This window comes from Oncorhynchus nerka, linkage group LG6 (assembly GCF_034236695.1).
Source record: "Oncorhynchus nerka isolate Pitt River linkage group LG6, Oner_Uvic_2.0, whole genome shotgun sequence".
In the NCBI taxonomy this organism is placed as follows: Eukaryota; Metazoa; Chordata; class Actinopteri; order Salmoniformes; family Salmonidae; genus Oncorhynchus; species Oncorhynchus nerka.
The window spans coordinates 66,522,005-66,548,841 of NC_088401.1; the positions used below are offsets into that span (position 1 = coordinate 66,522,005).

The 26,837-nt window shown below is 43.8% G+C and overlaps 1 protein-coding gene across 6 annotated transcripts in view; it reads right to left on the bottom strand.

The window, feature by feature from the left end:
* Window positions 1-26,837, bottom strand: part of diaph2 (diaphanous-related formin 2) — a 736,531-nt gene that overhangs the window by 273,812 nt on the left and 435,882 nt on the right. For all 6 annotated transcript variants that reach the window (XM_029662409.2, XM_029662408.2, XM_029662405.2 and 3 more), the window contains one exon: window positions 18,327-18,456. In XM_029662409.2, coding sequence (XP_029518269.1) covers window positions 18,327-18,456 — 130 coding nt within the window. The remainder of the gene's footprint in view (window positions 1-18,326; window positions 18,457-26,837) is intronic.

Genomic DNA, 26,837 nt, shown 5'->3' on the forward strand with positions numbered 1-26,837 from the left:
TCAGCAAGTGCTTTGAGTCACCATTGGCAGTCCCAAGACACAAAAAAAATGAGCAGAGGAGAACTTCATCCATAACAATTTTCCAACAGACAAGGCCAACTTCAAAGCCCTTGCCGCCGCTGTTCACAGTGCAGAAAAGCCGCTAGTTGATTACATGCTAATCAACGTTTATTGTGGCAATGTTATCAAAGGAGCAAACAAACAAATGAAGAACACAACACATATGAAAATGGCTATTCATTAAATCATCAGTCAGAAAAAAATGACTAATTGGATGTTCAACCACAGAAACAATAGGACTAACACATGGGATGTTTCTCAATATGCATACCACCGTGCTCTACACTCTTCTTGTGAGGACAAGAGTGTGGGGAATGCATGAAAGAACACATTTGAGAAGCACTCGCACGCTTCACCTCCACATTCACATTCACTGAACCTTCTTCCAGCCAAGACAATGGCAACAACAGGCGAAACAAGATATACACAAAGCAAACGTTCTACTACATAATTATCAGCTAGATACATTGCATTCGGAAAGTATTCAGACCCCTTTAATTTTTCTACATTTTGTTACGTTATAGCCTTATTCTAAAAATGATGAAATAGTTTTTTCCCCCTGATCAATCAATCCAAAATACCCCATAATGACAAAGAAAAACAGGTTTTTAGAAAGCAAATGTACAGTGCCTTGCGAAAGTATTCGGCCCCCTTGAACTTTGCGACCTTTTGCCACATTTCAGGCTTCAAACATAAAGATATAAAACTATTTTTTTGTGAAGAATCAACAACAAGTGGGACACAATCATGAAGTGGAACGAAATTTATTGGATATTTCAAACTTTTTTAACAAATCAAAAACTGAAAAATTGGGCGTGCAAAATTATTCAGCCCCTTTACTTTCAGTGCAGCAAACTCTCTCCAGAAGTTCAGTTTTGTTTGTGTCCCACTTGTTGTTGATTCTTCACAAAAAAATACAGTTTTATATCTTTATGTTTGAAGCCTGAAATGTGGCAAAAGGTAGCAAAGTTCAAGGGGGCCGAAAACATTCGCAAGGCACTGTATATATGAAAAAAAGGGAAATACCACATTTACATAAGTATTCAGACCCTTTACTCAGTACTTTGTTGAATTACCTTTAGCAGCGATTACAGCTTCAAGTCTTCTTGGGTATGATGGTACAAGCTTGGCACACCTGTATTTAGGGAGTTTCTCCCATTCATTTCTGCAGATCCTCTCAAGCTCTGTCAGGTTGGATGGGGAGCGTCGCTGCACAGCTATATTCAGGTCTCTCCAGAGATGTTCGATCTCGACATTCCGAGACTTGTCCTGAAGCCACTCCTGCGTTGTCTTGGCTGTGTGTCTAGGGTCGTTGTCCTGTTCGCCCCAGTCTGAGCGCTCTAGAGCAGGTTTTCATCAAGGACATCTCTATACTTTGCTCCGTTCACCTTTGCCTCAATCCTGACTAGTCTCTCAGTCCCTGCCGTTAAAAACATCCCCACAGCATGATTGATGCCACCACCATGCTTCACCGTAGGGATGGTGCCAGGTTTCCTCCAGACTTGACACTTGGCATTCAGGCCAAATAGTTCAATCTTGGTTTCCTCAGACCAGAGAATCTTGTTTCTCATGGTCTGAGAGTCTTTAGCTGCCATGCGGCAAATTACAAGCGGGCTGTTACTGAGGAGTGGCTTCCGTCTGGCCACTCAACCATAAAGGCCTGATTGGTGGAGTGCTGTAGAGATGGTTGTCCTTCTGGAAGGTTCTCCCATCTCCACAGAGGAACTCTGGAGTCTCTGTCAGAGGGACCATGGGGTTCTTTGTCACCTCCCTGATCAAGACCCTTCTCCCTCCCCCGATTGCTCAGTTTGGCCTGCCGGCCAGCTCTAGGAAGAATCTTCAACCATTTAAGAATGAAGGAGGCCACTGTGTTCTTGGGGACCTTCAATGCTGCACACATGTTCGTGTACCCTTCCCCATATCTGTGCCTCGACACAATCCTGTCTCTGCTCTACGGAAAAATGATTTGACCTCATGGCTTGGTTTTTGCTCTGACATGCACTGTCAACTGTAGGACCATATAAAGACAAGTCTGTGCCTTTCCAAATCATGTCTAATCAATTTAATTTACCACAGCTGGACTCCAATCAAGTTATAGAAACATCTCAATGATGATCAATGGTAACAGGATGCACCTGAGCACAATTTCGAGTCTCATAGCGAAGGGTCTGAATACGTACAGTTGAAGTCGGAAGTTTACATACACTTAGGTTGGAGTCATTAAAACTTGTTTTTCAAACCACTCCACACATTTCTTGTTAACAAACTATAGTTTTGGCAAGTTGGTTAGGACATCTACTTTGTGCATGACAATGCATTTTCCTAACAGTTGTTTACAGACAGATTAGTTCACTTATAATTTACTGTATCACAACTCCAGTGGGTCAGAAGTTTACATACACTAAGTTGACTGTGCCTTTAAACATCATGGAACATTCCAGAAAATTATGTCATGGCTTTAGAAGCTTCTGATAAGCAAATTGACATCATTTGAGTCAATTGGAGGTGTACCTCTGGATGTATTTCAAAGCCTACCTTCAAACTCAGTGCCTCTTTGCTTGACATCATGAGGAAATCAAAAGAAACCAGCCAAGACCTCAGAGACCCCCACAAGTCTGGTTCCTCCTTGGGAGCAATTTCCAAACGCCCGAAGGTAAAAAAAAAAAGTGCAAATCAATCCCAGAATAACAGCAAAGGAAATTGTGAAGATGCTGGAGGAAACAGGTACAAAAGTATCTATATACACAGTAAAACGAGTCCGATATCGACATAACCTGAAAGGCCGCTCAGCAAGGAAGAAGCCAACTGCTCCAAAACCACCATAAAAAAACTGACTACGGTTTGCAACTGCACATGTGGACAATATCATACTTTTTGGAGAAATGTCCTCTGATCTGATGAAACAAAAATAGAGCTGTTTGGCCATAATGACCATCGTTATGTTAGGAGGAAAAATGGGGATGCTTGCAAGCCGAAGAACACCATCCCAACAGTGAAGCACGGGAGTGAGAGCATCATGTTGTGGGGGTGCTTCGCTGCAGGAGGGACTGGTGCACTTCACAAAATACATGGCATCATGAGGAGGACAATTATGTGGATATATTGAAGCAACATCTCAAGACATCAATCAGGAAGTTAAAGCTTGGTCGCAAATGGGTCTTCCAAATGGGCAATGACCTCACGCATACTCCCAAAGTTGTGGCAAAATGGCTTAAGGACAACAAAGTCAAGGTATTAGAGTGGCCATCACAAAGCCCTGATCTCAATCATACAGAAGATTTGTGGGCAGAACTGAAAAAGTGTGTGCGAGTAAGGAGGCCTAGAAACTTGACTCAGTTACACCAGCTCTGTCAGGAGTAATGGGCCAAAATTCACCCAACTTACTGTGGGAAGCTTGTGGAAGGCTACCCGAAACGTTTGACCCAAGTTAAACAATTTAAAGGAAATGCTACCAAATACTAATTGAGTGTATGTAAACTTCTGACCCACTGGGAATGTGATAAATAAATCACTCTCCCAACTATTATTCTGACATTTCACAATCTTAAAATAAAGTGGTGATCCTAAGGGCATTTTTACTAGGATTAAATGTCAGGAATTGTGAAAAACTAAGTTTAAATGTATTTGGCTAAGCTAACAAAATATCCACAAAGAAACGTTTTTACTTCATAACTATCAGCTAGCTATATGTGAATCGTAATAATGTAGCTAATCAGATAGTTTAACAGGCAAACATATCATAAAACTAATATTATGCTAGATGTATTAACGTATCAAGATAAAATATTGTAATCAGGCAACATATGAAATGTAAAGACAATTTCTCCTTCCGAAGTCAGCTCAAAGGGCAGCTCAAATAATGGCTGCCCTTGACTTCAATAAATGTTTCATCATTTTACACGTGGTTGCATCATATTTCTCTGCATACTTTCAGTTGAAGCTTGCAAACAGAGTACACATTCTAGAAGTGCCCTTCGTGCTCCATTTCGCATACTTTGATTTGGACTCATCCTCTGACCCTCATGTGCTCCAATTTGCATGATCGGAGCACAGTAGTGTGCATTTTGAGAAACACCCATGCTCTTACTACCTTGCTATCACTCTATGACCTATCACTCTATGACCTATCCCTCTATGACCTATCCCTCTATGACCTATCACTCTATGACCTATCCCTCTATGACCTATCCCTCTATGACCTATCCCTCTATGACCTATCACTCTATGACCTATCACTCTATGACCTATCACTCTATGACCTATCCCTCTATGACCTATCACTCTATGACCTATCACTCTATGACCTATCCCTCTATGACCTATCCCTCTATGACCTATCCCTCTATGACCTATCCCTCTATGACCTATCCCTCTATGACCTATCCCTCTATGACCTATCCCTCTATGACCTATCCCTCTATGACCTATCCCTCTATGACCTATCACTCTATGACCTATCACTCTATGACCTATCACTCTATGACCTATCACTCTATGACCTAACACTGTTGACATGAAAGTCAATGGACATAAAGCTCCTAAACATCACGTTTATCACCTTACCCATGCAATTTGCTACATTAGAGGGGATAGTTCATTAAAAACAGCACCAAATTCATATACTGTAGCTGCCAAACGTTACAAGGGTCTCAATAACTGTTCGTTGGGAGGTTTATTTTTGGCGGTTACTTATTCAAGCGTTACTGTCATAGGCAGTTACTACACAATACCTAACCACAACAAATCTAGCTAGTAGGCTTGTAGAGAGAGTGTATAACAATAATTCTGAGGGGACATTGTAAGAATGGGATAAATATGTTGGACATGCTCAAAAGATAAGCATTATTTTTAAAGGGTCAGACAATAAATCAGATGATCACTTCCATTAATTCTCAGGTTTTAAGTTCACAACCCGCTCCATCAAACCAATATGAGTGTGCACCTGGAGTACATGAAAGCATGCTACAGTGACATTATTTCATCTCAAACCTACTGACATGCCAACTCAACCTCAATGAATATAATAAGACATTATAGGTCCATCTGAGATTGTGATTATGTTGCTCTGATGCCTGAGACAACACAGAAACATGCCATACATTTGGAACATGGAGGCGTTAAGTGCCTTGACTAGCAGCCTTTGGGTTGCCAGTTCATCTCTCATATTGCAAAGCCCCTGTTTCAAATGAGCAACCTTCTGGTTAATGGTCCACTTGTCTAACTTCTTGGGCTGAAACAAGTCATTGTCTATACAAAACAGAACAAAAGTGCGTAAGAATAGGGAATTAATGTAAAAACAGCACAACAACCCCACAATGTCAGTCCTCATGGTCATCAGTCCGCTTGTCCCAGGCCCTCCTTGAGACTCAGCAAATTCCATGCCCCTGTGAGTCTCTCTGGGTGAACATCTGGCTTCTAATTAGCAGTGACCTTGAGGCAGGTGAGCCATTGATGATGGGCGAGTCCATAGAGAGAAGGGTCTAGTCTCCTGCGAGGACAACTGTGTGTGCTGGGCCGGGCTCCAGTTATCACTGACCTCTACCTGCCTCAAAAGCTACTCCCTATGGGGAGACAGCTTCTGAGGTAATAAGAGATGCTATCATGTGTGTCTGGGAAGGGGAGAGTAGACGACCTGCTGGGAGTCCACATGCAGATCTATCATCTCGTTAGCGTGTTGCATTTATAATTCACAAGCATGCAGGGTTGCATGTGTAATTAAGTTGTGCATCCACACAACTCTATGACGACGCTATGACTCAGAAAACCAGATGGCTTTTACACCGCTCTACAGGAAATTCTACTGAGATTTCAGTCAAGGCAACCATTTTGGTTCTGAAGGCAAGTGGATTTATCGACTCATTTCTCTAATACACCAACTATAGATAAACATAACATTCATTTTGCTAATATTTTACAAGGAATGAATCAGAATGAAAATACTATTCTGCAAAAGAAAGTAATACAATCAAACCAAATGAAAATTATTAAAAGGGCATCTTATTGAATAACATTAATGATTGCCAGCAAATGCCAAAGTACGCCACTCGACCCGGAGTGGATTGTACAAGGATCCAGTTTTCATTGATTAGCAATTATCTTTCTTTTCGATTTGAACTTGTCACGACAGAAGCATAACATTAAATAGAAACAATATAAGGCAATTAACATGAAGTGAAGCAGTTGGGAGGCTCAGCCTGCAATAGAGCAGACAAAGGCCTGTCTCTCTCTCTTTTCTCTCTCACTCTTTTCTCTCTTTCTCTCTCTATTTTTTTTCTCTCTCTCTGAGGAGACTTGGGAGAGAGAGAGTCCCTCTGGAGTGGGCAATCAAGGGAAAGGAACTGACAAAAAGCCTTTCTCAGGGAAATCAGCCGGAACTGATTGCTCTTTTCAATCAGGTATATTAAGTGTGCAGACTCCAGCCGTTTGTAGATGAGCTTGTGATTATTCTAATGTTTGAACCCCCTCCTCCTCATCACCCCCCCCCACCTTCTGACCAGCCAACCCCCGTATTCCCCCACGGCCCTTGATGCAACAATCAGAAATTTGCAGGCTCAGGGCCTCTGGCTGTACAGGATGAATAGGTCACCTGGCCTCACCTCAGCTACAGATCACAACAGAGGGTGGTGGTAGTCATCGCAGAGGCGAGGGGTCTACTTCAGCTGAAAATAATGAGTCAAATAATGATTCAACACACAACAACATTCTCCAAGTTGTAGTGGTGGTGGGACAAGCAGGGGGAGGTTATATTTGTAATAGCTTGTCAGAAGTAAGTTGGGTGACACAGAGAGAAAGTGATGGTGGAAACAGGGATATAGAGAGAGGAAGTGATGGGGGAGATGGGGATAAAGAGAGAAAGTGATGGGAGAGACGGGGATAAAGAGAGAGGAAGTGATGGGGGAGATGGGGATAAAGAGAGAGGAAGAGATGGGGGAGACAGGGATAAAGAGAGAAAGTGATGGGAGAGACGGGGATAAAGAGAGAAAGTGATGGGGAGACAGGGATAAAGAGAGAAAGTGATGGGGGAGACGGGGATAAAGAGAGAAAGTGATGGGGAGACGGGGATAAAGAGAGAGGAAGAGATGGGGGAGACAGGGATAAAGAGAGAGGAAGAGATGGTGGAGACAGGGATAAAGAGAGAGGAAGAGATGGGGGAGACGGGGATAAAGAGAGGAAGAGATGGGGGAGACAGGGTTGAAGAGAGAGGAAGAGATGGGGGAGACAGGGATAAAGAGAGAGGAAGAGATGGGGGAGACAGGGATAAAGTGAGAGGAAGAGATGGGGAGACAGGGTTGAAGAGAGAGGAAGAGATGGGGAGACAGGGTTGAAGAGAGAGGAAGAGATGGGGGAGACAGGGATAAAGAGAGAGGAAGAGATGGGGAGACGGGGATAAAGAGAGAGGAAGAGATGGGTGAGACGGGGATAAAGAGAGAGGAAGAGATGGGGGAGACAGGGTTGAAGAGAGAGGAAGAGATGGGGAGACAGGGATAAAGAGAGAGGAAGAGATGGGGGAGACAGGGATAAAGTGAGAGGAAGAGATGGGGGAGACAGGGTTGAAGAGAGAGGAAGAGATGGGGGAGACAGGGATAAAGAGAGAGGAAGAGATGCGGGAGACGGGGATAAAGAGAGAGGAAGAGATGGGGAGACGGGGATAAAGAGAGAGGAAGAGATGGGGAGACGGGGTTGAAGAGAGAGGAAGAGATGGGGGAGACAGGGTTGAAGAGAGAGGAAGAGATGGGGGAGACAGGGATAAAGAGAGAGGAAGAGATGGGGAGACAGGGATAAAGTGAGAGGAAGAGATGGGGGAGACAGGGTTGAAGAGAGAGGAAGAGATGGGGAGACAGGGATAAAGAGAGAGGAAGAGATGCGGGAGACGGGGATAAAGAGAGAGGAAGAGATGGGGAGACGGGGATAAAGAGAGAGGAAGAGATGGGGGAGACGGGGATAAAGAGAGAGGAAGAGATGGGGAGACGGGGATAAAGAGAGAGAAGAGATGGGGAGACGGGGATAAAGAGAGCGGAAGAGATGGGGGAGATGGGGATAAAGAGAGAGGAAGAGATGGGGGAGACGGGGATAAAGAGAGAGGAAGAGATGGGGGAGACGGGGATAAAGAGAGAGGAAGAGATGGGGGAGACGGGGATAAAGAGAGCGGAAGAGATGGGGGAGATGGGGATAAAGAGAGAGGAAGAGATGGGGAGACGGGGATAAAGAGAGAGGAAGAGATGGGGGAGACGGGGATAAAGAGAGAGAAGAGATGGGGGAGACGGGGATAAAGAGAGAGGAAGAGATGGGGGAGACGGGGATAAAGAGAGAGGAAGAGATGGGGAGACAGGGATAAAGAGAGAGAAGAGATGGGGGAGACAGGGATAAAGAGAGAGGAAGAGATGGGGGAGACAGGGTTGAAGAGAGAGGAAGAGATGGGGAGACAGGGTCGAAGAGAGAGGAAGAGATGGGGAGACGGGGATAAAGAGAGAGGAAGAGATGGGGAGACAGGGTTGAAGAGAGAGGAAGAGATGGGGGAGACAGGGTTGAAGAGAGAGGAAGAGATGGGGGAGACGGGGATAAAGAGAGAGGAAGAGATGGGGGAGACAGGGATAAAGAGAGAGGAAGAGATGGGGAGACGGGGATAAAGAGAGAGGAAGTGATGGGGAGACGGGGATAAAGAGAGGAAGAGATGAAGGGAGACAGGGATAAAGAGAGAGGAAGTGATGGGGAGATGGGGATAAAGAGAGGAAGAGATGGGGGAGACGGGGATAAAGAGAGGAAGAGATGGGGGAAACAGGGATAAAGAGAGAGGAAGTGATGGGGAGATGGGGATAAAGAGAGGAAGAGATGGGGGAGACGGGGATAAAGAGAGGAAGAGATGGGGAGACAGGGATAAAGAGAGAGAAGAGATGGGGGAGACGGGGATAAAGTGAGAGGAAGAGATGGGGGAGACAGGGTTGAAGAGAGAGGAAGTGGTGGGGGAGACAGGGATAAAGAGAGAGGAAGAGATGGGGGAGACAGGGTTGAAGAGAGAGGAAGTGGTGGGGGAGACAGGGATAAAGAGAGAGGAAGAGATGGGGAGACAGGGTTGAAGAGAGAGGAAGTGGTGGGGAGACAGGGATAAAGAGAGAGGAAGAGATGGGGAGACAGGGTTGAAGAGAGAGGAAGTGGTGGGGGAGACAGGGATAAAGAGTGAGGAAGAGATGGGGGAGACAGGGTTGAAGAGAGAGGAAGAGATGGGGAGACAGGGTTGAAGAGAGAGGAAGAGATGGGGGAGACAGGGATAAAGAGAGAGGAAGAGTGGGGGATGGGGATAAAGTGAGAGGAAGAGATGGGGAGACAGGGTTGAAGAGAGAGGAAGTGGTGGGGGAGACGGGGATAAAGAGTGAGGAAGAGATGGGGGAGACAGGGTTGAAGAGAGAGGAAGAGATGGGGGAGACAGGGATAAAGAGAGGAAGAGATGGGGGAGACAGGGATAAAGAGAGGAAGAGATGGGGGAGACAGGGATAAAGAGAGAGGAAGAGATGGGGGAGACAGGGATAAAGAGAGAGGAAGAGTTGGGGGAGATGGGGATAAAGTGAGAGGAAGAGATGGGGGAGACAGGGTTGAAGAGAGAGGAAGTGGTGGGGGAGACAGTGATAAAAAGAGGATGTGATGAGGATAAAGAGAGATGACGTGATGGGGGATAAAGGGAGAGTAAGTGGAATCCTAGATACACATTTCCATTCCAGCATGCTGCCGGCCATGGGCCAAGTAGAAAAATAATAACAAAAGGAGAAACTAGAAAGTTATTTTAGTGGAGACGAGGAAACAAAGTGGCTCTAATGCACTGTAGCGATGAAGGAGAGAGAGATGCCTAACAGAGAGGAGAATGAGAGATGACAACTAGATATTGCTTGGGGTTAGGGTGAACAGTGTACCCAGTTAAGGAAGCAATCTTTTTCCCATGTTCTTATACCAATTTACCTGACAGGAGACCAAAAAGCCTTGTAAAAGATCTGGAAGATAGTCTATAAATTATTCAGATGAGCCCCGTTGTTCTACACAAGTGTTACAGCTCCTCCAGACTCGTATCAAGCTAACGCGTGGCCCAGACATCGTGGTGTTCCAGCCTTGTGTTCCAGCCTCAAAGTGTTCTCTGATTAAATGAGCTTTAGTGAGACTAGACAGCTGCGATTTGAGCTTCTTTGTTTTGGTCCTCTCCGGCATCTCAAAAAGCCCTTAAAAGCACCCGAAAACAACAGAATAAAACTTGAGCGCTGGTGACCAAAGAGGTCTCTCTTTGGTACGGGGAAAAGGAAAATGAGAAGACACTATGAATTTTCTTTTAAAACAAAGATCATTGTGTCATGTTTCTTGTTGGAGTGAGAGACGGTGCATTTTTTGTTAGAGTGGGTGACTCAATCATCTAATTCCTTTTGGCTTCACCTGTGGAGGCAGACTTCTGTCAAAACTGAAGAAACACATCACTTCATGATTCAAACCAATGCTGTCTGGCTGACCAATAGGGACAATAACAAAATATATTTCCAAATCAAATGATTTCTCTCTCAGTATGGAATCATCTGCTCTTAAAGGTCTAATACAGACGTTTTTATATCAATATCACATCATTTATATGTAGCAATTAAGTACCTTCCTGTGATTGTTTTCAATCACTTAGAAAATAGCAATTTCTCAAGCAATTTTGTTAGGACTGTCTGGGTGTGGTTTGAGTGGGGAAGGGAAAACTGAAAACTACACTGAACCAAAATATAAATGCAACAATTTCAAATATTTTACTGAGTTACAGTTCATATAAGGAAATCAGTCAAATGAAATAAATGAATTAGGCCCTAATCCATGAATACCTTAAAAACAAAGTAGGGGCGTGGATCAGACAACCAGTCAGTATCTGGTGTGACCACCATTTGTCTCATGCAGCACCTCACCTCTTCTGCATAGCATTGATCAGGCTGTTGATTGTGGCCTGTGGAATGTTGTCCCACTCCCCTTCAATGGATGTGCGAAGTTGCTGGATATTGGTGGGAACTGGAACAAGCGGTCGCACATGTCGTTTCAGAGCATCTCAAACATGCTCAATGGTTGATGTGTCTGGTGAGTTTTCAGGCCATGGAAGAACTGGAACATATTCAGTTTCCAGGAATTGTGTACAGATCCTTGTGACATGGGGCTGTGCATTATCAAATTACCATCAAATAAAATGAAATTGTGTTCATTGTCCACCATGAGGCAATCTGTTCAGAACATTGACATCAGCAAACCACTCGCCCACACGACACCATACACAATGTCTGCCATTTTCCTGTTGGAGTTGAAACTGGGATTCAACCGTGAAGAGCACACTTCTCCAGCCTGCCAGTGGCTATCGAAGGTGAGTATTTGCCAACTGAAGTCAGTTACGACACAGAACTTCAGTCAGGTCAAGACACTGGTGAGGATGACAAGCATGCATATTATCTTCCCTGAGACTGTTTCTGACAGTTTGTGCAGACATTATTTTGTTGTGCAAACTCACAGTTCCAGCAGTCTGGGTGGCTGGTCTCAGACGATCCCGTAGCTGAAGAAACCGGTGGTGGAGATCCTGGGCTGGCGTGGTTATACGTGGTCTGCGTTTGTGAGGCCGGTTGGAGGTACTGACAAACTCTCTAATGGTGGTAGAGAAATGAACATGGAAGGTCCACCAGGCAACAGCTCTGGTGGACATTCCTGCAGTCAGCATGTCAATTGCATGCTCGCTCAAAACTAGAATCATCTGTGGCGTTGTGTTGTGTGGCAAAACTGCACATTTGAGAGTGGCCTTTTAGTCTCCTCAGCACAAGCTGCACCTGTGTTATGATCATGCTATTTAATCCGCTTCTTCATATGCCACATCTGTTAGGTGGATGGATTATCTTGGAAAAGGAGATATGCTCAATAACAGGGATGTAAACAAATGTGTGCGCAACATTTGAGAGAAACGGGCTTTTTGTGTGTATGGAAGGTACATTTCTGGCATCTTATATTTTAGCTCTTGAAACATGGGCCCAACATGTTGTCGTATCAGTAAATTAACTAAATTACCACCTGTTGATGTCACCAGGCAGGCCAAAACTCCACCCCACCAAAACAGGGTGAAATTTCAGGAGGTCTTTTCGAATAGCACTTACACTAAAATGGTTTATCATAATTTTCACAATTTCATAGTATTATTCCAACCTCAGTGTAGAAATAAAAATGTATATATATCACACACACAGGGAAATCACATTTTTGACTGTACTGGGCCTTTAAATGTCTAGTTTTCTTGGTTTTACCCTAAAATGTCCATGTATAATAAGGTTATCGTGTTGTATATCACGTTTGACCTATTATTAAAATACAGGGTCTACGGAAAGCACTGTGAGGTAAACAGTTTTATAGCCCATATAGCCTTCTCCTTGGTGTTATGTCTGTGTTGTCCACTGGTGTTTGCCATAATGAATTGAGTCAACCAATGGCTTATCAGTCTCACCCAATTGAACTAACAAGCATGTACAAGAATTGATTGTCCCTGAAAGGACTTGAATGAGTTTATACACGTTGACAGTTTGAGCCGTACACTAATCCATCTATATCCATAATGAAGACTGGTTCTGGTCCACTTCAACAATAGCTGCCTCACTGCGTCATTCGAGCACATAATTAGCGGGAATTCGATTAAATAACCAAATAGGAAACTAACAAAGTAAATACGCCTCTGGGGATTCTCCACCAAATACTTGAGAATGAAATGAACTTATTGACAGGCAGTCAGACAAACAAGTCTATTCCCAGACAATGAGGCAGCAAATGCTTACTTGCCAGATTGCCTAGGGAGACTAACTTTCATACGTGTCAGATAAATAACTTCATTCAAAGGTGGGAACAATGTAGCATGTTTACTCGAGGTAATTACGCCACTTAAGCTGTAAATACACCACTTCTGCACCACAAATGGCAGCCATGTTCTCTTATTCTCAACGCCAATCCACAATGGCAGATAGACAACAATGCCTAGGGCATTAAGCCACCGTTCTGTCCTGTCATCCACACCATGCCTCCCATCTGGCCTGTTAACCTGTCCTGGTGGTCATCTTGGAACACATACAAATCCCTTGTGCTCTATTAAAGTCATTCTCCCATTGGCCACTGAAACTGCTGCCATATACCATCCATATTGAATCAGACGGGGCCCTCTTCCTGAACAGAATAATATTTCAGATTTTTACTGCACAAATCAAATCAAAGTTTATTTGTCACGTGCTCCGAATACAACAGTGGTGTAGACCTTACAGTGAAATGCTTACTTCCAGGCTCTAACCAACAGTGCAAAAAAGGTATTAGGTGAACAATAGGTAAGTAAAGAAATAAAAACAACAGTAAAAAATACAGTGAAAAATAACAGTAGCAAGGCTATATACAGGCTGATTGAGGTAGTACGTAAACGTAGATATGGATAGATGATGAACAGAGAGTAGCAGTAGCGTAAAAGAGGGGTTGGCGAGTGGTGGGTTGCGGGACACAGTGCACATAGCCCGTTTAGCCAATGTGCGGGGGCACTGGTTGTTCGGGCCAATTGAGGTAGTATGTACATGAATGTATAGTTAAAGTGACTATGCATGATACACAGAGAGTAGCAGCAGCGTAAAAAGAGGGGTTGGGGGGGGCACAATGCAAATAGTACGGGTAGCCATTTGATTGCCTGTTCAGGAGTCTTATGGCTTGGGGGTAAAAACTGTTGACAAGCCTTTTTGTCCTAGACTTGGCACTCCGGCACAGCTTGCCATGCGGTAGTAATGCAACCAATGCTCTCGATGTTGCAGCTGTAGAACCTTTAGAGGATCTGAGGATCCATGCCAAATCTTTTAGTTTCCTGAGGGGGAATAGGATTTGTCGTGCCCTCTTCACGACTGTCTTGGTGTGTTGGACCATTCTAGTTTGTTGTTGATGTGGACACCAAGGAACTTGAAGCTCTCAACCTGCTCCACTACAGCCCCGTCGATGAGAATGGGGGCGTGCTCGGTCCACCTTTTCCTGTAGTCCACAATAGTCTCCTTAGTCTTGGTTACGGTGAGGAATAGGCTGTTATTCTGGCACCACCCGGACAGGTCTCTGACCTCCTCCCTATAGGCTGTCTCGTCATTGTCGGTGATCAGGCCTTCCACTGTTGTGTTGTCTGCAAACTTAATGATGGTGTTGTTGTTGTGCTTGGCCATGCAGCCGTGGGTGAACAGGGAGTACAGGAGGGGACTGAGCACGCACCCCTCAGGGGCTCAAGCGTTGAGGATCAGCGTGGCAGATGTGTTGCTGCCTACCCTCACCACCTGGGTGCGGCCCGTCAGGAAGTCCATGATCCAGTTGCAGAGAGAGGTTAAACACCAGGATCCTTAGCTTAGTGATGAGCTTTGAGGGCACTATGGTGTTGAACGCTGAGCTGTAGTCAATGAATAGCATTCTTACGTAGATGTTCCTTTCGTCCAGGTGGGAAAGAGCAGTGTGGAGTGCAATAGAGATTGCATCATCTGTGGATCTGTTTGGATGGTATGCAAATTGAGTCTAGGTTTTCTGGGATAATGGTGTTGATGTGAGTCATTACCAGCCTTTCAAAGCACTTCATGGCTACGGACGTAGTCATTTAGGAAGGTTGTCTTCGTGTTCTTGGCTACAGGGACTATGGTGGTCTGCTTGAAACATGTTGGTATTACAGACTCAATCAGGGACATGTTGAAAATGTCAGTAAAGACACCAGTCAGTTGGTCAGCACATGCCCGTCTGGCCCCGCAGCCTTGTGAATGTAGAGCGTGATCACACAGTCGTCCGGAACAGCTGATGTTCTCATGCATGCCTCAGTGTTGCTTGCCTCGAAGCGAGCATATAAGTGATTTAGCTCATCTGTTTGGCTCGTGTCACTGGGCAGCTCGCAGCTGTGCTTCCCTTTGTAGTCTGTAATAGTTTGCAAGCCCTGCCACATAAGACGAGCATCGGAGCCGGTGTAGCATTATTCGATCTTAGTCCTGTGTTGACGCTTTTCCTGTTTGATGGTTCGTTGGAAGGCATAGCAGGATTTCTTATAAGCTTCCGGGTTAGAGTCCCGCACCTTGAAAGTGGCAGCTCTACCCTTTAGCTCAGTGCAAATGTTGCATGTAATCCATGGCTTCTGGGCGGGGTATGTACGTACAGTCACTGTGGGGACGACGTCCTCGATGCACTTATTGATAAAGCCAGTGACTGATGTGGTGTACTCCTCAATGCCATCGGAAGAGTCCCGGAACATGTTCCAGTCTGTGACAGGAAAACCGTCCTGCATCTGCTTCACCTGACCACTTTTTTATAGCCCGAGTCACTGGTGCTTCCTGCTTTAATTTGTGCTTGTAAGCCGGAATCAGGAAGATAGAAATGTTGTCGGATTTATCAAATGATGGGCGAGGGAGAGCTTGTACACGTCTGTGTGTGGAGTACAGGTGATCTAGAATTGTTTTCCTCTGGCTGCACATTTAACATGTTGATAGAAATTATGTAGAACTGATTTAAGTTTCCCTGCATTAAAGACTCTGGACACTAGGAGTGGTTTCCTGTTTGCTTATTTCCCTATACAGCTGACAGTGCGGTCTTAGTGCCAGCATCCGTCTGTGGTGGAAAATAAACAGCCATGAAAAGTATAGCTGAAAACTCTCTAGGCAAATAGTGTGGTCTGAATTTTATCACAATATACTCTACTTCATGCAAGCAAAATCTAGAAACTTCCTTAGATTTCGTGCACCAACTGTTGTTTACAAACATGCACAGACCGCTCCCCCGTCTTACCAGAGCGCGCTGTTCTATCTCGTCGGTGCAGCGTGTATCCCGCTAGCTGAATATCTGTCATCATTTAGCCATAAGATATTACAGTTTTTGATGTCCCGTTGATAGGATATTCGTGATCGTACCTTGTCTAATTTATTGTCCAATGATTGCACGTTGGAGAGTAATATTGACGGTAATGGCAGTTTTCCCACTCGCCTTACAAGGCACCCTGCTCTGTGTCCTCTGTACCTGCGTCTCTTCCTCTTGCCAACAACTGGGATGCTGGCCTTGTCAGGTGTTCGGACAATGTCCTGTGTGTCCTGCTTGTTGAAGAAAAAATCTTTGTCTAATCTGAGGTGAGTGATCGCTGTCCTGATATCCAGAAGCTCTTTTTTGCCTTAAGATACGGTTGCAGAAACATTATGTACAAAATAAGTTACAAATATCGCAAAAAAACCCACAATTGGTTTGGCGCTCGTAAACCTGCTACCATTACTTCTGGGCCATTTGAATGGATTAAGAGGGGCTGTCTGGCCACAAGAATTAAGAGGGGCTCTCTAGCCATTAGGAAGTTTTATTCCATCGGATGCAACAGACCTAATTAAAGTATCTTAACCTTGTTGAGCCTAATCTCATGCGTCACTCTATAAAACATGGGCGTGTCTAAATCAAGCTGTAAAATGCCTCGAAGCCTCCTGGTTTAAGCTCTAGCTCTCAAAAAAAGTGTTTAAAACAAGTCGGATAACGCTGGATCAATGTTATAATGCAGAGACAAAACAAATACCATTGGCCAATTACAATTTGATTTAACCGGGTTTATATCGCTCAAAAGGAATTATGTTCGATTAGCGCGGATACTGGTGGGGGAGAAGGTAAATAAAATACTTTGATGAAAACACAAGCAAATAACATTATAGTTGTAATCAACAGCTTTCTTAACCTGTTGCTTCTACTCGGGACGCTTGCGTCCCAACTAGAGCTCTGGAAATGCAAATGCGCTACGCTAAATGCTAATAGTATTAGTTAAAACTCAAAAGTTCATTAAAATACACATGCAGGGTATCGAATTAAAGCTACACTCGTTGTGAATCCAGGCAACAAGTCAGATTTTTTAAATGCTTTTCGGCGAAAGCATGAGAAGCTATTATCTGATAGCATGCAACACCCCAAAAGACCCACAGGGGACGTAAACAAAATAATTAGCATTTCGGCGTTACACAAACCGCACAATAAAATAGAAAACATTCATTACCTTTCACCATCTTCTTTGTTGGCACTCCTAGATGTCCCATAAACACTATTTGGGTCTTTATTTCGATTAAATCGGTCCATATAAAGCCTAGATATCGTTATATGTAGACTGTGTGATAAACGAAAAAACATTGTTTCAAAACGTAACGTCATTTTTTTAAATTCAAAAAGTCGACGATAAACTTTCACAAAACACTTCGAAATACGTTTGTAATGCAACTTTAGGTATTAGTAAACGTTAATAAGCGATAAAATTCATCAGGAGGCGATGTAAAGATCATTAGCTGTCCGTCTGGAAAAATGTCCGGCTAGAAACTCAACGAAAATATCCGGTCCTAGACCGGAGGAGATACGGTGTCCTGTATGTGTTTGACCAAGAAAAAACTCGAAGGGAAATGACAAGACTCTAGACACCGTGTGGAAGCTGTAGGTACTGCAACCTCAGTCAATTAATTGTGGTTCACCTTTATCAATGGGTTCAAGTAGCGCATGGATATATTTTCCCATTTTCAGTGATCAGTTTTTCCTGTGCTTTTCGATGTAAATGCCGTTCTGGTAAAGCCACAGCAGTGATTTAACCAGTTTTTTAAACGTCTGAGTGTTTTCTATCCACACAGACTAAGCAAATGCATATACTATATTCCTGGCATGAGTAGCAGGGCGCTGAAATGTTGCGCGATTTTTAACAGAATGTTCAAAAAAGTAGAGGGTCGACTTAAGAGGTTAATTGAAATGGAGCCAAGGAAGACGGCTATAATATTTGGGCTTGTCGAGAGATTTCTATGGGTTACTAATAAAACACAATGCAGGGGGGTCAAAACAAGAAGATGAGGAAATGAAACATGGCAGTAAATTGGTAAAGGTGATATAACACCTAGAATGATTGCAGGTGTGGAGTAAATTGCATGTGTCAAAAATATTTTGTGATTTCCTGTGAGAGCGTCCAATTTCAAGAGGCAGATATTTCCGGGGAGGAATATATCTTGTTTGTTGAATATATAGTTTACTGTCTGCAAGGTCCAATAACAGCATGTTGAGCGATTCAAAACATGCAAGTATGACCTTAGCAGAGAACAACACGTTTTAATTACTCTGACTTTGCAGTGTGTTATACATCCATCTCTCACATCAGAATATAAACTACTGTTAATGCCTCAGGAGTGTCCGTGTAGAATTATGGTTCAACCAGTGATACAGTGTCCATATAAGGACAGTGTCAACCATTATTTAAAGAGGACGGACTGGCTTACCTTTGCTAGCACTCTCCACATGCTGCAGCTCTTCAGGGAACCTCAGGATCTCCGGGTACTTCGCTTCACACTTCTCAGCCAGGAAGTGGAGCAGCGTTGTGTTTTGGTCGGCCGACTTAGTGTCTCGAAGCTGAGAGAGAGGTGAAGTCATGGGTGAGTCACGGCCTTGGTTGTTCTTACCATTTAGCAAAAGCCAAAAGCAACTGACAACAGTGAGTGCATACATTGTAGTATAGATGACCTCCAACCCACGACCCTGGCATTTCTAGCACCATGCTCTTACCAACTGAGCCACGCAGGGACATAATGTTCTTTGAATGTTAGAAAAGGCCACAACAATAACGGATCTGCATGAAACAGCCAACCATACATAACCATACAGAGAGCTGTTGGGGGAGGAGGGCATGTGTAAACATTCAGCTCTCTTTCATTCTGTCTTTCAGGAACCACCTTTAGCCATATGACAGTGGCAGATAAAGATGCATTATATAGTTCAGTTTGTTAGTGGTCACATACATGTTTAGTGATATGATGGGCTGAGAGGCATTCTGATAAATATGCATAAAGGAACATACGCCCATGCATTGAGTAGACAACATTAAAAACACACATCAGTAAAACATACATATCAAACAGAACTGGATTTTAAAAAATACAAAGCTTTGAGAAAGGAAAAGGGAATGTGCTGGACTAGACTAATACAATTGGAGAGAAAAAGGCCAGTACACTGGCTGCTAGGAGCATATTCTCCATTGTGGTGCCTTAGAGACAACTGCACAAGCCTTTCAGAGATCCTACATGACCTTTCAATGAGACGTTTGGGCTGGAGAGTAGGGGCAAGCCAAATCCCTTTCCTCCCCTCTCCCTCTCTTAAAACCCTGTCCAATTTTAGAGCAATTGGCTCATTGATGCATTCATCCCTACAAGCAGTTCCTTGCTCGGTTCCCTCTCTCTACCAGAGTACATTTAATTTCCCCCTCACTCTTCTTTGGGGGCAGACTGAATGACTTTGGAAAATGCATTTCTGTCAAAATAGGAGAGCTATACCACCTTCTTGAGGCGGCAGGGTAGCCTAGTGGTTAGAGCGTTGTACTAGTAACTGGAAGGTTGCAAGTTCAAACCCTCGAGCTGACAAGGTCCAAATCTGTCGTTGAAAATAAGAATTTGTTTTTAACTGACTTGCCTGGTTAAATAAAGGTAAAAAAAAAAAAAAAAAATTCTCCAGTAAATCACATGGGCTTTATTAAGTGTGGGTCGGCACTTCAAAATAAAGAATGTCAAACATGTCAGACGGACTATGCTGCTGTTTACCCAGATTTCAGTTCATTTGTCCATTCACACATAGGATGACAGAGAAATTGGTCAATAAAGCTGCAACTATGAAACGTGTGTAAATAAAATGTTCTTTCTACAGTTATTTCTGTGTAGTTACATTAGGGTACCTTAAGTAAAGCTTTTAAGGCAAATTACTTATGGTAAAGTGTTACAGAATCTTACAACTATTGGAACAAACCACAGTATTTACCCATAAATATAATATATGTGTGTACTTTAAATATAAATATTTCAGCAGGACTGGGGAAGCAGAGTTGGGGGATTACCCACTGAGTAACATCTGTCGGGCTGCATCTCAGCAGCTTTGAATCACACATCCACATGTCAGCGCAGTGCTGTAAGGTGTTTTAGCAGCTCCTTAATAAATAGCTGTGTCGATAAAAATGACTATGACTTTGGTGTTGGAAAACAGGTTATTTATTCACCCTTATTACTTAAGTTAATTCAAAGGCAATGTTCACTTTAATTACATCTATTCATTACATTGGACCCGTGTGTCAACCTCCCCCAAACATATATCATTCTTACACCACCTTTTCTGTCCTGAAGATGTAAAAAAACAGAGATAACCTTTTCACGAATCTCGAGAACAAAGACTTTGAAAAGGAATTCAAAAGAGATAATGTCAAATGTAATGTCAAGTGGTATAGTACGCCTCTAAATGAATGAAACCCCACAGAGGTAGTGGACCAGACTGCAATCCCTAACTCTTCCTCCTTTGTTCTGTTCCCTCCCTCCCTCACAGAGATTGGAGGGAGAGGACAGGGGCTGGTGGGATGCATTAGGCAGGGGCACCGGTGCTGGCTGACCCCCCTCGCCCTCGCCGGCTCAAACAGATTGTTTTCTGTCAAGACTTGACTTCAGGAAGGCTGGTTTGAGGGGGGAGAAGAGAGAGAGGGAAATAAAAATAACAAACACAACAAGATGGCTTCTATTATTAACCTCACAGAGCCATGCCAAACTCTCAAGATTCTGGCAGACCTCTCTGGGAACAAATGTCTTGTAAGGTTACATTATCGCCATGTGTGGGGGAGCCAGCGGTTGACTAAGACAACAGGAAACCACATGATCATATCAGAGAGAAGAAATCCATTCATATTCCATTCTGCTTTGTCTTAAGAATGATCAAGAATACTCTTACTGTAGACTTATCATTGACAATGTACTTTTTAAAATCCTCAATCACAACAGAATGCATCCATTTTAGGACAATAAACAGCAGCAGATGTGGAATAGGGCTGTTGGAAGACTAACAAAAGTCACTGGCAACATTCCCAGCCCTTGCCCCTATCAGGGGAAGATTTCAAAGGGAGGGTGAGCAGAGTTGATTACACATAATACAATTGACCACTCTCTAGGACATAGACAATTACATGATTACAACAGACCAAGCATGTGGTTCAGTTCGCATGCTGACACGTCAGGCTGTGATGAAAGGGCACACATATTGCCACTGATAGTTTAATGGTAACGAGTGTTAATGCAACAGGACATTATGCTTCTGCTCCAATAGCCATAGGATTATGATGATGAGCATCACCATCAGCACCTTTCCCATGGTCACATAGCCGTATAAAGCAGCAATTTAACCCCACCAGCCTCAATTAAACACCTGCTAAGAGCACAAGGCACTTGTTATCCAGGAACGTCCTGTTGAAGCACACCATCACTCTCTTCTCTATTTTACACCATCCTTCTCTTCTCTGTCACCATCTATCTCTGCTCTGTCGCCACCCCTCTATCCTCTCCGTCGCCACCCCTCTATCCTCTCCGTCGCCACCCCTCTATCCTCCTCGTCGCCACCCCTCTATCCTCTCCGTCGCCACCCCTCTATCCTCTCCGTCGCCACCCCTCTATCCTCTCCGTCGCCACCCCTCTATCCTCTCCGTCGCCACCCCTCTATCCTCTCCGTCGCCACCCCTCTATCCTCTCCGTCGCCACCCCTCTATCCTCTCCGTCGCCACCCCTCTATCCTCTCCGTCGCCACCCCTCTATCGTCTGTCAACACCCCTCTATCCTCTGTCGCCACCCCTCTATCCTCTGTCGCCACACCTCTATCCTCTGTCGCCACACCTCTATCCTCTGTCGCCACACCTCTATCCTCTCTGTCGACACCCCTCTATCCTCTCTGTCGACACCCCTCTATCCTCTCTGTCGACAGCCCTCTATCCTCTCTGTCGACAGCCCTCTATCCTCTCTGTCGACAGCCCTCTATCCTCTCTGTCGACACCCCTCTATCCTCTCTGTCGACACCCCTCTATCCTCTGTCGACACCCCTCTATCCTCTGTCGACACCCCTCTATCCTCTGTCGACACCCCTCTATCCTCTGTCGACACCCCTCTATCCTCTGTCGACACCCCTCTATCCTCTGTCGACACCCCTCTATCCTCTGTCGACACCCCTCTATCCTCTGTCGACACCCCTCTATCCTCTGTCGACACCCCTCTATCCTCTGTCGACACCCCTCTATCCTCTGTCGACACCCTCTATCCTCTGTCGACACACCTCTATCCTCTGTCGCCACACCTCTATCCTCTGTCGCCACACCTCTATCCTCTGTCGCCACACCTCTATCCTCTGTCGCCACACCTCTATCCTCTGTCGCCACACCTCTATCCTCTGTCGCCACACCTCTATCCTCTGTCGCCACACCTCTATCCTCTGTCGCCACCCCTCTATCCTCTCCGTCGCCACCCCTCTATCCTCACCGTCGCCACCCCTTCCAATCTGTTAATAGGTTGATAGCAGTTGGTCCCCTCATCTCAGTCCTACTTTGTGCAGCCACCAATGTTGTCCTTGCGCTAACAATCAAGGATTACTTGGAAAGATATGCATGGTGAGGGGAATCATCTATCATGGTGCTATGCAAACAATGGCCCCCATATTAAGATAATCACCTATTCAAAGGGCTCTGAGTGATCAATAAAGTATTTATCCTGGATAAGGCCTTTGTATCCTTTTCAAGGTGGAGGGGGCTTTCACAGGATTATACTGCAATTGTTCCCAGGTAAGAATTAATTGCGACGAAAGCCCAAACTCGAAAAGCTGGGTGGGGGTGGATTGATTTATCCATTATGAAAGAATAATTCAGCAATTGCTCTACTGCGGTTTTTATCTATTTATCAAAGAGAGGAGCTTGCATGGTACACTGGGGGAAAAGCATCCTATCTCCAAACATGTATTAATTTGAAATGGCACTGTGTTCTAGCATCCATTAAATAAATCACTCCCAGTACCTCCCAGAGAGATTGGCTTCAAAGGACAACATAAAGAGGGACATGACTCAACTGCAATCTCGCCAATGACAAAGCCTTTTCCAAACTCACAGAAAGAATCTCAAACCATTGGCAAGAAATGCAACAATAATCAAATCAGAAATATTAGATGGTTCCCTCCCGAATGATCCTTTCATCAAAGCCCGCTGTCTCCTTCGATACCTGGGCTCAATGCTTTGGACAAAATGGCAGGGAGGTCTTTCGTTATATTCTTCAGAAAGTATTCAAACCCCTTGACTTTTTCCACATTTTGTTTTGTTACAGCCTGAATTTAATATTGATTTTACTCAGATTTTTGGTCACTGGCCTAAACACAATACCCCATAATGTCAAAGGGGATTTAAAAAAAAATGAATGAACAACTAAAAGCTCCAATGTCTTAATTAAGTCAATACATATTCAACTTCTGTGTTATGGCAAGCCTAAATATGTTCAGGAGTAAAAATTAGCTTAACAGGTCACAGATTAAGTTGCATGGACTCACTCTGTGTGCAATACTAGTGTTTAACATGATTTTTTAATGATTACCTCATCTCTGTGCCCCACATCTCTGAAAGGTATCTTCAGTCGAGCAGTGAACTTCAAATACAGATTCAACTACAAAGACTAGGGAAGTTAACCAAGGGCCCCTATTAGTAGATATTCAAAGCAGACATTGAATATCCCTTTGAGCATGGTAAAGTTATTCATTACACTTTGGATGGTGTAACAATACACCCAGTCACTACAAAGATACATGTGTCATTCCTAACTCAGTTGCCGGAGAGGAAGGAAACCACTCAACGATTTCACCATTGTGACTTTAAAACAGTTACAGAGTTTAATTGCAGTTACTCCACAATACTAACCTAATTGGCAGAGTGAAAAGAAGGAAGCCTGTACAGAATAAAAACATTCCAAAACATGCATCCCGTTAGCAACAGGGCATTAAAGTAATATTGCATAAAATGTGGCAAATCAATCAACTTTTTGTCATGAATACAAATTGTTATGTTTGGGACAAATCTAATACAACACATGACTGGCTAAAAAATAAACCAAATGGAGCCAAGCACAGGACAAATTCTAGAGGAAAACTTGGTTCAGTCTGCTTTCCAACAGACACTGGGAGATTCATTCATCTTTCAGCAGGACAATAACCTAAAACACAAGGCCAAATCAACAATGGAGTTGCTTACCAAGAAGACAGTGAATGTTCCTGAGTGCCGAGTTACAGTTTTGACTTAAATCTACTTGAAAATCTATGGCAAGGCCTGCAAACGGTTGTCTAGCAATGATCAACAACCAATATGACAAAAGCTTGAATAATTCTGAAAAGAGTCCAGGTGTGGAAAGCTCTTTCAGACTTAACCAGAAAGACTGGTTATCGCTGACAAAGGTGCATCTACACAATATTGACTGAAGGGTATGACTACTTATGTAAATGAGATATTTCTGTATTTCATTTTCAATAAATTAGCAAAAAATATATATTTTTATGGTTTCACTTTGTCATGATGGGGTATTGTGTGAAGATCAACTTAATCCATTTTGAATTCAGGCTGTAACAACAAACTGTGGAATAAGTCGAGGGGTATGAATACGTTCTGAAGGCACTGTATACAAAGAGGGTTTGAACGGCAGCAGTGTGTGTGTGTACATGTCGCGTGTGTGTATGTGTGCATGTTGGTGCACGTGTGTGTACTTGCATGCATGTGTGTGTGTGTGTTGACTGTTCATAAAGGATTGTGACACACTTTCCTGATCACAGGGAACTCTTGGTTTTCTTTCACATGAATCCTCATGTTTTCTTTTCAGATAGACCACATCTTCACTTTCCTGAGTCAATAGGAGTAGAAATGTAGCCCCAAAGTGAATAATCTTCAGCTTAAAATCAACTACTTCCTCTTTCTCCTAACGGTTAAAGGGACCATCTGGGATAGGTACTCCAAACTTTTGACTTTCCAATAAATTATATACTGTACACTGAGTGTACAAAACTATGAGAACACCTTCCTAATATTGAGTTGCACTCAGAACAGCCTAAATTCATTGAGGCATGGACTATACAGGGTGTTGAAAGCATTCCACAGGGATGCTGGCTCATGCTTCCCACAGTTGGTTCAAGTTGGCTGGATGTCCTCTTGATGGTGGACCATTCTTGATACAAACCGGTGCACCTGGCACTTACTACCATACCCAAACTTTTGTCTTGGCCATTCACCCTCTGAATGGCACACATAGACAATCCATGTCTCAAGGAATAAAAACACTACTTTAACCTGTCTCTTCCCCTTCATCTACACTGATTGAAGTGGATTTAACAAGTGACATCAATAAGGGAACATAACTTTCACTTTGATTCACCTGGTCAGTCTGTGTGTCACGTGTCATACTGATTCCACAGAGGGCCGAGTGGCTGCGGCTTTTCGCTGCATCCTTGTACTTGATTGATGAATGAAGGTCACTAATTAGTAAGGAACTCCTCTCACCTGGTTATCTAGGTCTTAATTGAAAGGAAAAACCAAAGACCCTCAGACACTAGGCCCTCTATGGAAGGAGTGTGACACCCCTGGTCAATGTCATGGAAAGAGCAGGTGATCTCAATGTTATGTACACTCATTGTATAGCCAATGATTATTGAAAAATATAAAATGTATAAATGCCTCATGAACATAGTTCCACTGTGGTTCCCATCACAACCCAACCCTTGATTTTGATTTTGTAATGTCTACAAAACAGTGTTGGGATACCCAATGTGTTGTTGTTTGAATCCCAGATTGCCCCTATAATAAGGAAGGCATCAAAAACGCTCCAGTGTAGATATCAAAACAAGGCCAGCCGCTTTGGGAGAATGTAGCAGCACCCGAAACCTGATGGTGTTCTCTTAATTTAAGCAGAACTAAGTTCTGCTGTACACTGTGTTTACCATTCACTGCTCACTCACTCACACACACTCACACACACCCACACACGAGTGAGCAACAGTACATGCATAAAGATAATACATTTTAAAGACTTTCACCATTTCCATAAAGATGCAAGGTCTGCTCTGACGACCTCAGCAGGTTTAATGCTTTCCACAGCTATCACCACCACAACAACTGAGGGCTTTGCACCAGCCATGTCTTTGAACCGCAAATAATGCCTCTTACGTCTAGTACCCTCAAACATTTTGACGTAAGTAAATACAAAATACAAGTTTTCCTTAACACCCTGAACAGTACATTCTGAAAGAACATTGTCAGCAAACACACTTGCCAAGTATCAAGTTTCAGTCATCATGAACACTGCAGCAGACCTATTGTCTCAGCAAGATATATCTAGTTTAATTCAGAATTGTACAAATATGAACCCCTTTAGGTAACATTATATTACATTGGGTTACATTATATAACATTCATTATGAGAACATATAGTGGTGGACAGAAGAGGTAAAGCGTACATGTTGATTGACCTTTGTTTCCATTGCATTGATAAAATGGGTTTCCATGGCCGAACAGCCACACACAAGCCTAAGATCACCATGCGCAATGCCAAGCGTTGACTGGAGCGGTGTCAAGCTCATTGGACTCTGGAGCAGTGGAATCGCTTCACCATCTGGCAATCTGAGTTTGGTGGATGCCAGGAAAACGTAACCTGCCTGAATGCATAGTGCCAACTGTAAAGCTTGGTGGAGGAAGAAAAATGGTCTGGGGCTGTCTTTCATGGATCGGGATGGGCCCCTTATTTTCGATGAAGGGAAACCGTAACGCTATACAGCACACAATGGCATTCTAGACATTTATGAGCTTCCAACATTGTGGCAACAGTTTGGGGAAGGCCCTTTCCTCTTTTAGCATGACAATGTCCCCATGCACAAAGTGAGGTCCATACATAAATGGTTTGTCGAGATCGGTGTGGAAGAACTTGACTGAGCCC